Source organism: Silene latifolia, chromosome 6, assembly GCF_048544455.1.
Source record: "Silene latifolia isolate original U9 population chromosome 6, ASM4854445v1, whole genome shotgun sequence".
NCBI lineage: Eukaryota > Viridiplantae > Streptophyta > Magnoliopsida > Caryophyllales > Caryophyllaceae > Silene > Silene latifolia.
In genome coordinates, this window is record NC_133531.1 from 113989328 (window position 1) to 114004234 (window position 14907).

The 14907-nt window shown below is 36.1% G+C and overlaps 2 protein-coding genes across 4 annotated transcripts; one reads left to right on the top strand and one right to left on the bottom strand.

Annotated features, from left to right (window-relative positions):
- The first annotated feature begins 1442 nt into the window (after positions 1 to 1442).
- LOC141587125 (hsp70 nucleotide exchange factor FES1-like) lies at positions 1443 to 8411 on the top strand. The gene is made up of 9 exons (XM_074408555.1): positions 1443 to 1643; positions 2322 to 2571; positions 4144 to 4241; positions 4331 to 4481; positions 5079 to 5206; positions 5650 to 5808; positions 6459 to 6644; positions 7649 to 7855; positions 8023 to 8411. Exons 2-9 carry the CDS (start codon positions 2334 to 2336, stop codon positions 8041 to 8043), a joined length of 1188 nt encoding a protein of 395 aa, XP_074264656.1. The 5' UTR covers positions 1443 to 1643; positions 2322 to 2333; the 3' UTR covers positions 8044 to 8411.
- Positions 8412 to 8460: 49 nt separating this feature from the next.
- Positions 8461 to 13184, bottom strand: LOC141587124 (putative F-box/FBD/LRR-repeat protein At4g00315). 3 transcript variants are annotated; one of them, XM_074408553.1, is made up of 6 exons: positions 13130 to 13184; positions 12823 to 12929; positions 11782 to 12711; positions 11534 to 11692; positions 9203 to 9244; positions 8461 to 9107 (listed from the first exon to the last, which is right to left on the bottom strand). In XM_074408553.1, exons 2-6 carry the CDS (start codon positions 12856 to 12858, stop codon positions 8829 to 8831), a joined length of 1446 nt encoding a protein of 481 aa, XP_074264654.1. In that variant the 5' UTR covers positions 12859 to 12929; positions 13130 to 13184; the 3' UTR covers positions 8461 to 8828. The 3 variants fall into 3 exon arrangements, 2 of the variants coding, with proteins under 2 accessions (XP_074264654.1, XP_074264655.1); XM_074408554.1 differs by lacking the exon at positions 13130 to 13184 and having other exon boundaries at positions 12823 to 13069; XR_012519702.1 differs by lacking the exons at positions 8461 to 9107; positions 9203 to 9244; positions 13130 to 13184 and adding an exon at positions 10667 to 11040 and having other exon boundaries at positions 11095 to 11692; positions 12823 to 13069.
- Positions 13185 to 14907: the final 1723 nt, after the last annotated feature.

The window sequence follows — 14907 nt, forward strand, 5'->3', positions numbered from 1 at the left end:
CGCGCTGTACTCTTTTTCCTTATCCATGGTTTTGTCCCACTGAGTTTTTCTTGGAAAAGTTTTATCGAGGCAGCTATTATTATGCGTGTTTTAAGATTATTGTACCCTTTTCCTTTCTAGAGTTTTTCCCGTAGGGTTTTTCTAGTAAGGTTTTTAACGAGACATCTTCTTCAGCAATGGACATTCAAGGGGGAGTGTTATGAAATATTATTATATGGATGTCCATATCTTAGAATACTCTAGAATATATTGTCTTATGGAAACTCTGTCATATATATATCCCTCATAATGGAATAAGAATACAGTTGTCTCTCTCTCTCTATATATTCTCTCTAACTTTCTCTCTACAATTCTCTTGTCTTTATTTCACAACATTCTTGGTTTTTGTTTTCAAACGAAGTTTGTTAATTTAAGAATAAACTTTTGTTTGCAAGGACAAACTTTATGTTAGAGTTTGATTTTGACAAACCCAATAAAAACACTCTCCATTGATATTCCTCTTAGGGGGTGTTTGGTTCAGTCACTAAAAGTATGAGGTATGGGTTTGGAATGAGCCAAACCTATACCAAGTGTTTGTTTGGCGAATTCGGGGGTTTCTTACCCATACCTTAAATCCATGAGATATGAGTTTCTCATACCCAATGAGGGGGGCGGGTATGAGATTGATACCCATATGTATCAAATTATAATGAACAAAAATATGAAAATAAATATTATAACATATTGAAAATGAAATATTTTATATAATTATTTGATTAAATCTTTATTTTCACGATTTTATGTGTTAAAATTATTATTTAAAGTTATGGATTTTACATATTTCAACGTTTACTTAGTTTCAAACCCATACCGCGTACAATTGAAACAAACGCAAGGTATGAGGAATGAAGTTCCAAACCGATACCACCCCGGTATGATTCCTGATTTCAAACCCATACCCATGCGCGAAAGCCCCCTAAGGGTCCGTTTGGATACAATTTTAGGAGGGAAGGGGAGGGGAGGGGGAGTGAGGGGAGGTGAAGGGAGAGGAGAGAAGGGGAGGGCAAATGAGATGTGGGTGTTTGGATAACAAAAATTATGAAGGGAAATGGAAGGGGAGGAAGGAGGGAGATGAAGAATGGATGGAGGATTGAAGGATGTTAGTGGTATAATTAGAGTCCAAATAATGTTTTCTTTCCAAATCTTGTCTCCCTTGGAAAGATTATAGTTTGTTCTATAGGAGGGAAAATAAGTCCTCTCATTTCTCTCCCCTTCCATTTCCTTTCTCCCATATTTTTTATCCAAACAAAGGAAATCAAATCCCTTCCTTTCCCTTCCCTCCCCTTCTCTCCAATTCTTTCAATCCAAACGGACCCTAAATATCTCAAAGTGCAAGTTGTAAAACAATAAAAATCGAGAATGAGCCCATAAAACCAAATTGTAAAATTGTAATCCAAGACTAGATGTGTAACTCGTGATCTGCACTCTACAATTTCATTGGTCACCTCACGTCAAAACAACACCTTCATGGTTCATTCCTTCAACACACATAAACAAGAGCTATTAATATTTAATAAAACTCGAATAGATTGATTCTCAAGTGAAGACATAAACCCCGAACCCTCGATCTTCAGCTGTGATTACATTCTGCTTACTAGTATTTGGTATGTGTTTTCTAATGCCTTAGATCAAAACCCCGGATTCTCATTTTTGCAAATTACCCATCAGTTTTTATTTACAGATCATGATATGCTTTCAGCTTAATCGCAGTAAAAGGGTAGTTGATTGGCATGCATTTATTGTTATTCTTTATTTCATTAAAGATCATTGTTGTTGTTGCTGCTGAGGAATTATATTCAGTGATTGTGATGGATATTAGTTTGATTGCTTAATTGTTACAGGCAGTTGGGAAATCCAAAGCGAATATGAGGCTGTCAATGCCATTATACATAAAATAGAATATGAGACTGTCTCATGTTCAAGTTATAATGTGTTTGATTTCGGTTTTTAATGGATTTACTCGGTATATGAGTGAGGATTTTTGTTTAATTGGGTTGGTCTCTCGGGAGAGTGGAGACTAGCTGCTCATTATAACAGTGGCATTCAGAGCGGGGTAAACTGTTTGATGTGTCGTTAGAAAGCATTAGAAAGGGCACAATTCACCCAAATTTTTTGATGTTAGCCGACTGTCAAAAAAGTCTTGATGAGTGAAGGGGGGTTTAAAGATCACATTGAATTAATCAATTTAGTTTAGCTTGCTTTATGCCTGATTGTGATTTAATTCAGTTTAGTTAGGCCTGGAAATTTCAATTCAATTCTGACTTTGTAGGCCTTATTCTCAGGTTTCGTTAAGGATGGGTTGTGTCAGATTGAGTGTAGTTCTGCTTATAGCAATCATGATATCTACAATGACTGTATTGGGAAAAGAAGTTCGTGTTAACCAGTCAACTTCAGGGTTGTTTTGGTCGACTAGTAAAGAAGACGGTGACTTTTTCAGGAAGGAAGATTCTGAAGAACCTGTCGCATTGAGTGAAAATGATGAGCTCGATGGTGGCTTCTCTTCTCTTGAAGGGATGTTACAATGGGCAATAGGTAATCCACTAATCCCATCTCATAGTTTGCATTCAATGTTTTTGCTTGAAAAGTTTTGGGTGACCGCCTTATGGTAGGTTGTGGTGAGCTTTTATAGTGTTGAAGTGTGTTTCAACTTACTGATTGAAAACGAATCCTCACTTCTCTCCTGTCGTAGGAGTGACCATCTTATGTTTTTGCCTTTGCAGTATTATTTACCATGAAAATACAAATACTTGAACTGAAGTATGATATGTGTCTGAAGTAATAGAAAATTTTTGGTATATTTGCAACAACACAACTTATTGTTTGCTACCCTTAAAAATCTTATTGTTTGCGGTCCCTTGTAATTGCATTTTTCTTTTCAACAATAGTCATGAAAAGCCCTGTCTCAATTACGACTTTCTTAAGAAAACATCTACCCCCTCCATACCTGACCAATGGTAACATGGTAAAAAATGGGGTTTTTAAGAAAAAAAAGGGGTAAAAGCAGAGGCAAATATGTAAAGTAAGCTGAATATAATAAGGATTAATGTTGGGTTGGTGAGAGGCCCACTACTTGACATTTGTGTAAATATAAGAAGGATATAAGGGTATTATTGGAAAAAAACAGCCCATTTATAGTATGTTACCATTGGTGTGGTACGGCCGTATTAGGTAAGTGTTACCATTGGTCTGGTATGGAGGGAGTACAATTTATGACTTTCTCAATTACTTTTAGTTGTGCAAAATGGATGATGTCATGAAAATGTACTTGACGACTAGCCACTTGGGTCAATACTAGTAGAAAATGATGCTGGAAGTTCACGATTGAAAAACACTGTTCTTCAATTGACTTTGGAGGTCAACAATGTCAAAATTTGGCCAATGTTTTCTCCCCCACGCATTAGGTACCATAGCTACTTTCAAAATTCAAATGTGACTAATTCTTCCTTGCATTTCTACGACTCTACACATGTTTGGAGAAATTAGTGGTCAGAATGAAGTGGATGAACTGACAGAATGCTACTGCTAAATTGCTTGTTTTCTCATATTGAGAGAAAAGCCCCATCTCTTCAACAGTAGCATAGGAAGGAAAGATGTGGGACACTTACTTCTCTGTGCTTCTTGTATCTTGAAGTAGCAGAATGTAGATCCATTTTAGGAGACAATTTTCTATACAGATCAGCTTGACAGATGACACCACAGCCTCTCTATTTTTAACACAAAAACATAGATCCCCCCCCCCCCCCCCCCCCAACCTCGCCATATCATGAGCCTTTGAGGTTCCGTGGCCATGTTGTTGTCTGATTCTTTAAAATTAATCTGCTGGGCTTTTCTTGAGAACTTTTAATATATGGTTCTTTTAACATTTGGTGATGAAAATGCATCCTCAAGTTATTTGGGTGAATGCTGCCCTTTCTTGAGATGCAGGAATATCATTGGACTACATGGTCATGTAGTTCTATTTGATAATTTGGTACAATGATGAATAATCTTATCTCTATTACTGAACACAGCATGTCAAGTACGGAGTATAATATATTTGGAAATGTTGTTTGTTTGGACAAGTATTGGATACTGAGTATCATATTTTCTATGAGAATACGATAGGTCATTCTGATCCAGCAAAGCTAAAAGAAAGCGCAGAAAATGTGCAGCGCCAGCGTATGTCAGATGATGAGCTGAAGAAGCGTCAAGTAGAAATTCAGGTATGTGAAATGTTTTTATCCATGTAAATATGTAACCCATATTTTTGGCAATCTATTTCTGAAATAGTATGCATTATCCTCATGCACAGGAATTAATGGAGAAGTTAAAGATGCCTTCTGATGCAGAATTGATGAAAATTGCTATAAATGACTTGAATAATTCTTCTGTTTCTGTGGAAGATCGACTTCGCGCTCTGGAAGAACTTCTTTTACTTGTTGAGCCCATCGATAATGCCAATGGTATGGGGTACTCTCTTAGGTCCAAAAAAACGTGGCACTCTCAGCCCACTTTGATCATATAGCTCTACATAACTTCATTTGACAAAGGAGGCAACATTTGATTTTCATATGTTTGAGTGTAATCTCAAGTTCTTGGATATTAAGTAGTTTCTTCAAAATAAATTTTTCACTTTTTTTAAATTGTTTTTCTTTTACCATTATCCATGAAGCAGGATTGATGATGGTACCTGGTGTACCTGAACCCTTGCCTCCCCATTGATACCATTGGATTTGTCAATTACAATAACATGTATTAGGAAGACAAGTGGTCTAAAATATTTCCCGCGACACCGTATTAGGACAAACTTAAGGAAGATTCACAGATTACTCATTACTGCAATCGCATTTTACGGTGGCATTGGCCACCTTTATAGCACAACGATAACTCTCAGGCCGCCACGGCTAATTTTTAGATCAAGTTTAAAACTGGGATTATTTTGGTTGTATGGATCTCTAAGAAAAGATTCTTTTTTATTGTTGCTATTTTTGATGGTATCATATTTGTTCACAAATGCATTGTTAAAAGTCCTAATAATGCTTTCATCATTTCGCCAACAGATTTGGACAAGCTTGGTGGGCTTAATGCTGTTGCGAGACAACTTGACAATATTGACCCTGATGTGAGGAAACTTGCTGCATGGGTTCTTGGAAAAGCTAGTCAAAATAATCCAGTTGTGCAGCAGCAGGTTTGAATGTTTGATGATCTATTGCTATGCCTATGGTAGTGTCTATCTTATACTACACATATTGCAAATGTCTGTAATTCATTTGTTTTTTCACTTCATATTGAAATGGTGTCTCCGTTTTATAATTTCCAGTTGAGTCAAAGATATTACCTTTTAGCATTCGAATATGATGAAATATCGAACAAAGCAAAATGAGCCACTAAATTGTCTGCGCTTCTTGTCATATGAAGTAGTTTCATTATGGATCTGTTTGTTGTTTCAACATAGATGTAAGATTGCGCACATCCGACCCCTCTTACCTTAGGCTCCTGCCAGTTCGGTGATGTTGTTGCTGTTGTCGTATTGAAGTAGTTCGATTAATTCTGTTATTGTCTGTTATTGTCGGAGTCGGAGTTAGTGTGTATGCTCTCAATTTGTGATAATATTTCTTCTATGGACTTCAGGTTTTGGAGCTTGGTACACTTGGAAAGCTAATAAAGATGGTGAAGTCTGATTTTACTGAAGAAGCCACCAAAGCATTGTATGCAGTTTCAGCTGTAATAAGAAATAATGTCAATGCTCAGGAAGTATTTTACGCAGAAGCGGGAGACTTGATGCTCAAGGTAACACAATTATGATAGAATGGCAGTAGTTACTGTTCCATTCGACTTACTCCAAAAGCTCCAACCCAATAATGAGATGCTTTAACCTAAAATTTCAGTTTTCAAGCCAACAAGGGAACTCACAAGGCATTATCTGTAATACAGGGAGTTTTGTGTGAGACGATCTTACATGTGAGACCTACCCAAATACGTTTACATTCCTTGTTTAAATTATATGGTAGACGCGTTGGTCACATCTGTGATCGTCTCACTAGTTTTTGTGATCTATATATTTAAATTAATTAAGGACATCATCCCTTTTTGGCAAATCTTTACGTCATAGGGAGCTTACTACCCTTGCTAGCACACGACCTAATCTTTAAAACAATTTACAAGCAATATTAGCACTGTATTTAAAGTTCTGTAACAAAATAATGCTGCTTTTATATATGCTTGCTCGCAAGTTAGTTGTCATGTATCCCAATTAGCTCCAGTGTACACGTACGGCTTAGGTACCCCTAATTAAAGGATGTGTTTGCAATGCCTTCATGTGTAGCGGTCCTAGCGGAAACAAAAAATATGTATTAGCTTAGAATTTTGCTAGAAACAAGAGTAAAACGAAGCATTCCAACCAAGACCTCAACGCATAATCATTATCATCATCCTTGCAGGATATCTTGAGCAATTCAGGTGTTGATGTTAGACTAAGGCGAAAATGTGTCTTTCTGGTTGGTGATTTGGCGGAGTCTCAATTAGAGAATGGACATAAAGCAAAGCTTCCATTTTTTTCTGACCACGTCTTTCTGAATGCGGTGGTCAATCTAACATTTTCAGACGATCTTGATCTCCAAGAAAAGGTACCCCACCCTAACTTCAATATTTTATCGGGGTTTTAGGCGTCACCTTTTGTTTTCTTTTTGGGATATTTACATGGTACCCTTATGTTTTTTGGTTTTCTAAGGGGTACCCCTCCTTTTCCACTAAAAAACTTTGACCGCCTATAATTCACTGTCACGAGTTCGGAACGCGACGGCTCTTTTTTTCAAAATGATCATCTTTACGAGATCTTTGATTTGAAAAAAAAAATATTGCCACTTTATGAACTTGTAGCAAGAGTTATGGTCGGTCAAACGTTTTTAAAAAAATAAACTTTGACCGAATATGTCTCATGTTTACGAGTTCACAACGTAACGATTTTTTTTCCTTTCAAATTGATCGTCTTTACGAGATTTTTAGTTTGAAAATTTTTTTGCCATATTCAGAGTTCGTAGCTAAGAATTATAGACGGTCAATGAATTTTAGCTCAAAAAGAGTGGTACACCATAGAATATGGAAAAACATGGGTGTACCATGTAGAATATCCCTTTCTTTTTTTCATTTGCAATTTCCCCTTCATGTTTTTACAGTCAAGTACCTGCAAGTAACTGAGCTGAGGTGTTGATGGAGCTCCCATATCTCCCCCATCCCAACTATGATGTCGTGGGTTAAAACCTCGTCGTCCCCAACATGGTCTAGATTTATCTTGTTTTCAACTATAATTTTGGATCATCTTGTGGGCTGGGTTCCCGTGATTCTGCCCTAGCTCATTGGAACTATGTCTTACTGGGTTATATTTAGATTAACAACATTTTCCTTTTTGGGACTTTGAATTAATGCAGTACATTCTCATTTTGCGTAAGAAATAACACACAAAGCACTCTCATTTGAAGTGTGGGCTCATTTTGTTCATCCTTCCCATATATTGATCTCCTAAAACTTTGATGCAAAAATAAATGTAGAGAATGCAAGTGAATGGAGGGGGTAATGTTTTGAAAAACAGATTTTAAGATATTAATTTTTGCATCATATTTTTGTCCCTCAGACACTCGTGGCTATAAAGAATCTATTGGAACTCAGGGTCAGTGAGGCTTCAGTTTTCAGAGAATTATGTGCTTTGGACAAGGCATTGGAGAGCATGAGGCTGCAATTGCAGCAAGTGATGGAGGACGAAACTCGAAGAGATTACGCCATGGATGTTGAAATCCTTCGTCGAGAGGTGGAACTGATTTTTTACAAGAAGCTGGACAAGGTACCTACATCAATGCTCTTAGATGATCCTTGTTTGCGCATTTACGGTCGCTCTGTCCTCCACGGGTCTCATAAGAGACCTCTCACTAGTGAGATCGACCAATTTTCTTACTTGAGTTTTTGCATCATTAGTTGACATTGTAATTTTCTGTGCTTTATTTGTGACAGGGAGTTCAAGTTCCGACATGATATAACTTGTTCCGGAAAATCTTGGGACTGCAATATAGAAAGAATGAAAGAATCACACACTTGATCTGAACCGTAGTTGGATCTTCTTATACGTTCAGCTGTTAAAAACGACAAGCTGTAGACAGTGGTTTTAGATAATTGTGAGGTTGATGTATATTGAGTAGAAGAGTTTTGTGGCATTCTTTGGTTCTTAGACACACAACTACATGTAAGAAAACTGACAAAGAGTGCAAGAGTACGTGTAGAAGGAACGTATCTCTCTTCTTTTTCCTTTTTTTTTCTCCCTCCACGAATGGATGATTATAGTGTGCATCAGTCCCCTTGTCATGGTACGAAGTCGTTGAATGTAGATGCTCGTTTAAGTTGTATTTTTGTATTACAAATATTACAATTATGCAACTAAAACAAAGGCATTAAAAACAGAAATGAAATATAATTCAAAAGACGGTTACAACATTCGATTGAATCTGGCGAAACAAAGTCAAAGGAAGACATATGAAGTGGTCAAGAAGTCAAAGATTGAAGATTAGGACTTTGTTAATAAAGAGTGATTTTAGAACTGCCCACAAGAGCAAAACAGCAGTGAGGTCATCACTTGAGGTATATGTAACCGCAGCCTGAGTTTTATGTGACCTCTCTATAGGATAAGACGATACCCTTGTCTAAGGCAAGAACAAAGTACAAATACTTGTACTTTAAAGTGTTAATAAGAAATGTTGGGCGGCCATCTATAATAAGACTAATAAATAGATAATCTAAAGTACATTTTTTTTGGTGCGCATAATCTAAAGTACAATCAGTTTGGCTTTGGAACTAGATGGTAGCCAACTAGTTAAGGCTTCAGCTTTGCTTCTGATCACCGAAATCTTATATGGTGGACAAATGTTAGTTGGTGATACTATAATCTGTTCAAGTATTTCAGAAACACAAAGTAAATGTTGAACAAGCTCAGATTCTTTTGGACAAGATCCATAGTAATCCTGCAACTCAATCGTCTTTAAGCACTGATGATGCCGCACTCTCGTCGCTGCACTCCTAATATTGATTACACGTTCATGATATAGCTGACATAAGAAAAAAAGTTAAAACAAATCAGAGAAAAATACTAAAATCATTGAAAACAGCAAATCAAATTATTTTGAGAGCATAAGCTACTCACCGGATTTGGTCTGTCCAATGCAGAGGAGGGCACCATGCGTTGCTGACAAAAGGATACAGAAGTGAGTAGATAAAAAGTTAACAAAATAAACTACTCCCTCTGTTCCCGGGCCAGAAGGATACAAAATATTGCAATGGGAAATATTGTATTACTCCGTATTGGTTAAGTGTCATAAATGCTCTTCGAAAATAGAAAAAGCAATGACTTAAATTAGAATCCATTTTTAAAATAATGCTCAAAATAAAGTATTTGTCGTTTTGGGTCGGTTTTGAAAATAATTGTCAAAATGGTGTCCACGTAGGATCGGGTTTTCAAAACCTAAAAATTTGAACAAATATGGCGTGTTTATAGTGACTAAGAAAGTATCAAGTTTAAGCAACCACTGGACTCAAACACGCCAATACAAATGACGTGTCTTGTAAAATAGACACGCCCATTGATAATGGCGGGTCTATTAAAATAAACACGCCATATACAAGGCCGTGTCTCTTAATATCCAGAAATTTCAAACATACGCAGTATACCCTCTTTCAAACTTAAAGGTACTAGACTACTAACTTGATCCTTTTTTATACCCAGAAATTTCCTACCCCTTTTTTTCCTTTGCTTCAATGTTTAATTTGAACCTCCACTCACAAGTCCTCTTCAATACACACAAATTGCAAAAGACTATAGATTGAGATGACCACTAGCTTCCCAAATCACTCGGACACATACAAGTATACAACGGTCCAAGATTGGGACGCCCTCTAGCGATAAACAATGTCAATGCCCAAAGACACCATGTCCACCAATTATATCGGTGGCTACGATCTCAATTAACCTCCTTTTGACGGTTTTCTCGAACACAAGTATCGGTGACGAACGACAGCGACGGTGTTGTTCTTCCTCCTGTGTCTCAGTCGAGGTCTCTATCTTCAATTATATTATTAATGTGTAATCACTGCACTTAGGGAGATTAAAAATAAGAGAGGAGAGAGATTTGGTTATGTGAGTGGGTATGGTGAAGTTAATTGTTGAGCTAAGTTGTCAAGGGTGTGCTCATGGTGGTTTACGATGATGCTGAGAGATTAATCAATGGTGATTGAGGGACTTATGGTGGGTTGTTGTTGTTGTTGTGAGCTATGAGGTGGAAGTAATGGAGGTGCGAGAATGGAAGGTTGATGATAATAAAAGGATTGAAGAAGAGATTAAAATAGCATAGCACTGGAAAAGTGGTTGCTGTGACTTGGTTTACTAGAATTTTTATCCGCTAAAGACACGCCATTCATAGTGGCGTGTCTAAGTCAAGTAAAAATTTCTCCCCAATTTTGAACTTACACGTAAACACACATTACCAATGGCGTGTTTCACATACCCGAGCCTACGTGGACACTATTTTGACAAATGTTTCAAAAACAACCCAAAACGATAAATATTTTATTTTTGAGCATTATTTTAAAAATGCATTCCTTAAATTACCCCTTTTTCTTTTTTTTGATGGAAATTACCACTTTTTCCTAATTGTTAGTGCTTTGGGAAATGAAAATAACAATTAATACATGGAAAAATGTAAAACGACATAAAAAGAAAATGGGATATTCTACATGGTAACCCCATATATTTTTATTTTCTACATGGTAACCTCATTTTTTATCAAAAATACCTCCGACTAGTCATAACTCACAACCATGAGTTCCAAAAGAAGTGATTTTTTTTTTCCAAATCAAAGATATCATCATAAACGCGGTCAATTTGAAAAAAAAAATGTCGCATTCGGAACTCGCTACAAAGAGTTACGGTCAATCAACGTTTAAAGTTTGATTGGCCGTAATTCTTGTCACGAGTTCATAAACTAACTTTTTTTTTTTCCAGATCAAAGGTCTCGTAAAGCCGGTCAATTTGAAAAAAACAATCGCCGCTTTTAGAAGTTTTGATCGCGAGTTATGGCCAGTTAAAAGCGTTTTTGTTAAAAACGAGGTTAACATGTAGAAAATAAAAAAACACGGGGTTACCACGTCGAATATCCCAAAGAAAATTTTGAATTTTTTTTCTTCCTAAAACGACTTATACTATGGAACGGAAGAGCATCACATATTCACATAGAAGCAAAGTTGTGTAACAGTCTCATACGAGTAGGTAGTCAGTGTTGAAAATATTTTGATTTATAGGTAGGCCGGAAACTGTAAACTAACCTGCCTTTTCAGTTTTCCCTCCCTTCCCATACTATATATCCAAACAAGGGTAAAGCTTTTTTTACATACAAAAGTAGGATGGAAGGGGATGGAAAGCTGGGCACAAACCAAGGAGAGTGTATAATTGACTGGACAAAATAAAATTCAACCCGTTTACCTTGACGACAGAAAATTTGCGCAAGAACGGAGCAGCTTGGATAAGAAGAACTGGCCAAAGAAAACAAGCATCTTTGTCCCCCCTAAGTCCAATTTTTAACTCTTCAAGCTTGAGAGTTTCTGGGAATTCCAATGGGTAGTTCATGCTTTCACGAACAGCCTACAACAGAAAAGAGAAATCTAACAGCAGATACATGAAGATACTTAAAAGGACAGCTTGAGTTGTCTATATAAGATATGTAACGTTACCTCCACAGACATTTCAAACTCGAGCGTCTTGAGCCCACTGATATATCCACTATTTAAGAAACAACTTGGTACAAAAGTTCTGCAGAACACCCCATCAACTGACAATTCTGAAAGATTAGGAACATGATCCAAATGCAAACTATTTTCTGGCCCGGTATACTTGAGTGAGATAAGGCTTGATGCTGAGATCTTAAGATCAATATGGCACTTGATCAACTCCAATCTCTTCAGACTATCTGATACTATACTAATCTTGCCACTACATGAGCCCTCCATACATAGCCGCTCAAGTGGAAAATGAGTTACCATTAATTCAATTACGTCGCTATAGACATAAATATATTTCAGTTCAACATCTTTGAGGTTATATAAACCACCACAATTAGCAAGCATGCCCTGGAACCTCTCTAATTTAGGAAAAGAATATAACCCAGCAGGTGATTTTAAAGTCCAACGACACAGATTCAGTTCAAGTCGAGTGACCCCCTTTTTCAAGGCACATTCTAGCCACATATCGATAGAGTCACTAGTACTAAAATCAAAAGGAAATCTAACCGTAAGCTCATCAAGTTTAGGCATGCTATAAGCTTGCATGACATTGCTTATCCAACGTTCAAAACACGCTCTTAACCTTTCAACTCTATTATCTATACTTTCAGTAGGATGATAACGAGGTCTTAACTGACCGACTCTGTCGGGGTTTAGGAGTTCTGTTATATCGCCAACATGGATAGTTCGCAAATGCTCTGGTGCAAATATTAACTTAGAACCAATGGTGCAACCCCACAAGTTCTTCCATCTACGAGAAAGGATGCTGTATCGTGCTACCTCCTCCAGGGTGAAACGAGATAAAATATTAGATACTATAAGTTCATCTGGCAGCCGACTAAAAGAATCAATCCTCTTCACCTGTTTGGCTTGACGGAGGCGCTGCATTTGACATTAGAGAGGAGATAAGATTTGTTTTAAGTTAGGGACGGTCTTAAACAAGAATTGGAAAGGCCGCAAATTGTAACGGAAAAATAGGATTAAAGCTATCACCTTTCGCAATTTAGGTTTCTTCAAAGTATATTCCATCAGACTGCCTGACTGCCTCTATTGCTGGTTGTACAATAGATAAAATAAATTAACTGGAAGAAAGTAAGAAACTTGGGATTAAATTCAAAATAACGAGAACAAACTTGGCCTATGAGAACAAATCCTATGGTTTGTCTTGGACAAGGTAAAGGAAAATCCTATTGTATTCGAGGGAATCGAACCGCTGAGTACTTCTCTAGTTCTCTATACGACTTATATTGAATTATTTATACAAAAAACAGGCACGAATCATCCCTTTATTTAAATTAACCAGCATTCAGAATTAGAAAAGTGAAACAAGAAGAGAACCTGTTATGTTTATAGAGAGTTTATGAACAAAGAAAACTCACTGTCAATGGTCGAACTTGCCTTATTTATTGGCTTTTCCATTATTAACTTTTTTTATTTTTGTTAATAATTGCATGTTTGTATATGATTATTACAGTTAATGTATTATACAACTGGTTGTATTATACAACTGGTTGTTATATACATCTTATTCAATATAGTTGAGCTTTATTACAAAGTTGTCGAGCTTTATTAACAAAATTATCGAGCTAGGGTATAAAGTTATTGAACTTATATGAATAATTATTAAACTTGATAACTTTATAAAATAGGTCAATAACTTGTAAAATAACTCAATAGCTTTGTGTAAGAGTTCAACAACTTTGAGACGGTTGTACAATGCTATTATACAACTGGTTGTATGATAGTATGATAATATGTACTCCCTCCAATTTCATTTAATGTTCCTCTTTCCCTTTCCATCCATTTTCCTTATTGTTCCCCCTTTCCTTTTTTGGACAACTTTATATGGTCCAAAATCAATTTGATGTAGGATCATGTGTATTGTGTGGTCTAAATTGATTCCCTTATTTCTTATGTCTAAAAGAAAAGGGAACAATAAATGAAATTGGAGGGAGTATAACGAAATTACTTTTTTCACATACGAACTTTAGTCTTTCACATACATTTTTTTTATTAACTTTCCATGTCATACCCTTTTCCTAAAACTAAACAAATTAACTCTTATATGTATCATTTCCTTAAAATCGAATCTAATTGATTTTAAAATTTGAACAATGGATCATAAATTTATAATTACTAAAGTAATTTAGTTGTTTCTCAATTATTAATATGTGTTGTTGAAATTATTAGGGTTTATCAACTAGTAAAATTAGTATGTAATTATTATCAATTAGGATTTATCGTCGAAGATTACTGCAGGATCAAGTACTTCTACCAATAGGCGATTCCAAGAAGAGACTTTTAATACTTGTATGATTGTATCAAGCAAACCCGATGGCGCAATGTCATCTTAAATATTTGAAAACCCAACTATTCTTATCCTCGGCTGATAGTATTAAACTAGTATAGTAACTCGTGCTACAACACGGTAATTTTATAAAGGTTGATTCTAGAGATTTAGTGTATTAATATTATTTTAATAAATTAAATATGAATTTAATTTAATTTAAATGTATTTTTATATATAAAACGTAACCATAAGAAATATTCCATATATGGGGCATAGTGATTAACGACAATATTATTATTAATTGTGTAGAATATTACAGTAGAAATATTCCATACATGGGTTGACTAAAATATTTTGACTACAATATATTAGAAGGGAATATTCCGTATAGGGGAAAAGATAAGCGGGAAACTTGAGCGGGAATAACACATCATGTGTTATTCTTTTAGTCTATAGGGGATTTATGTTTTTAACATTAAAGCACTACGGCCTGCAACATGAGGAACCTGCTATTTGGTATTGAGTACTATGCAATTTGCGATGCATTTTTTATTTTTGACGCCACTATTGCAAGTCTAAACATTAAATTCATCATGATGTATTATGATTCACAATGTTGAAAGACTGTAAAATTAGGGCAACCGTTACAAATGATGTCGGAACACGATTGAGCTGATGTACGATCGGTGGGAGCAGGGGTCGATCGGAGTAAGGTTGGACAGAGGGAGGTGAAGGGAAGGGAGAAAAAAAAATCAATTGAGTGAGGGAGGGAAAATGACAAGGGTAAA